The sequence below is a fragment of the Gavialis gangeticus genome, unplaced genomic scaffold (genome assembly GCF_001723915.1).
Source record: "Gavialis gangeticus isolate Ggan-Ray unplaced genomic scaffold, GavGan_comp1, whole genome shotgun sequence".
NCBI classification, from domain to species: domain Eukaryota; kingdom Metazoa; phylum Chordata; order Crocodylia; family Gavialidae; genus Gavialis; species Gavialis gangeticus.
In genome coordinates, this window is record NW_017729022.1 from 109,361,827 (window position 1) to 109,362,560 (window position 734).

At 61.2% G+C, this 734-nt stretch overlaps 1 protein-coding gene across 1 annotated transcript in view; it reads right to left on the reverse strand.

Annotated features, from left to right (window-relative positions):
- Nucleotides 1–726, reverse strand: part of LRP6 (LDL receptor related protein 6) — a 260,426-nt gene extending 259,700 nt beyond the window's left edge. Inside the window, exon 1 of the mRNA XM_019515963.1 lies at nt 649–726. Coding sequence (XP_019371508.1) covers nt 649–706 — 58 coding nt within the window. The 5' untranslated portion in view covers nt 707–726. The remainder of the gene's footprint in view (nt 1–648) is intronic.
- Nucleotides 727–734: the final 8 nt, after the last annotated feature.

Sequence of the window (734 nt, forward strand, 5' to 3'; positions counted from 1 at the left end):
TGCAGGAAGTTGGGGGGGGGGGGGAAGTTAAATTTAAAAAGTTGAATGGCAGCCAGTTGCTCTGTATTTTCAGGGCTTCTCTGAAAGCCAGCATCGGTCACTGCAACCTGGACCACAAACTTCTTGCAAGTCCCAGGACAGGTCAGAACCTGAAACACTTCTCAGGGCAGATCAGCACAGCCTGAAACATGTCTCAGGACAGATGCAAGGGGCTTCTCAGGACAGAGGAGAGGAACCTAACGCTTCTCAGGACAGATGAGGATGTGAATGCTTCTCAGGACACTTCAACAGAGCTTTAAACACTCCTCAGGGCAGATGAGAGGAACCTAACGCTCAAGAAGCACGAGAAAGACCTTAAACGCTCAAGACGGAGTCGCCAGGCCCCGCGCTCCTCAAAGAAACGCATCGTACGCTGCTTGCCGCTGGGGCGCTTGGTTTGTTGTGGGGGGCGGGAGTAAAGCTCAGCCCAAAGCCGGCCTGTAGACCACCCCTTCCCCCAGCACGCAGAAGACCCCGTGCCCTGCCCGCGGCCCCCGCCTGAGGGGAGAGGGGACAAGGAGACGAAAAGAAGCCCGCACCCAGCCCAGCGCCCTCCTCAGGGGACCCCCGGCCCCTCTCCCCGCCGCAACATGGCCCCGGCGGCCTCACCTCGCGCGAGGGCGCAGAGCGCGGCCAGCAGCAGCAGGATCCGCGGCGCGGGCCCCATGTCCCCGGCTCTCACGGACGGCGGCGTG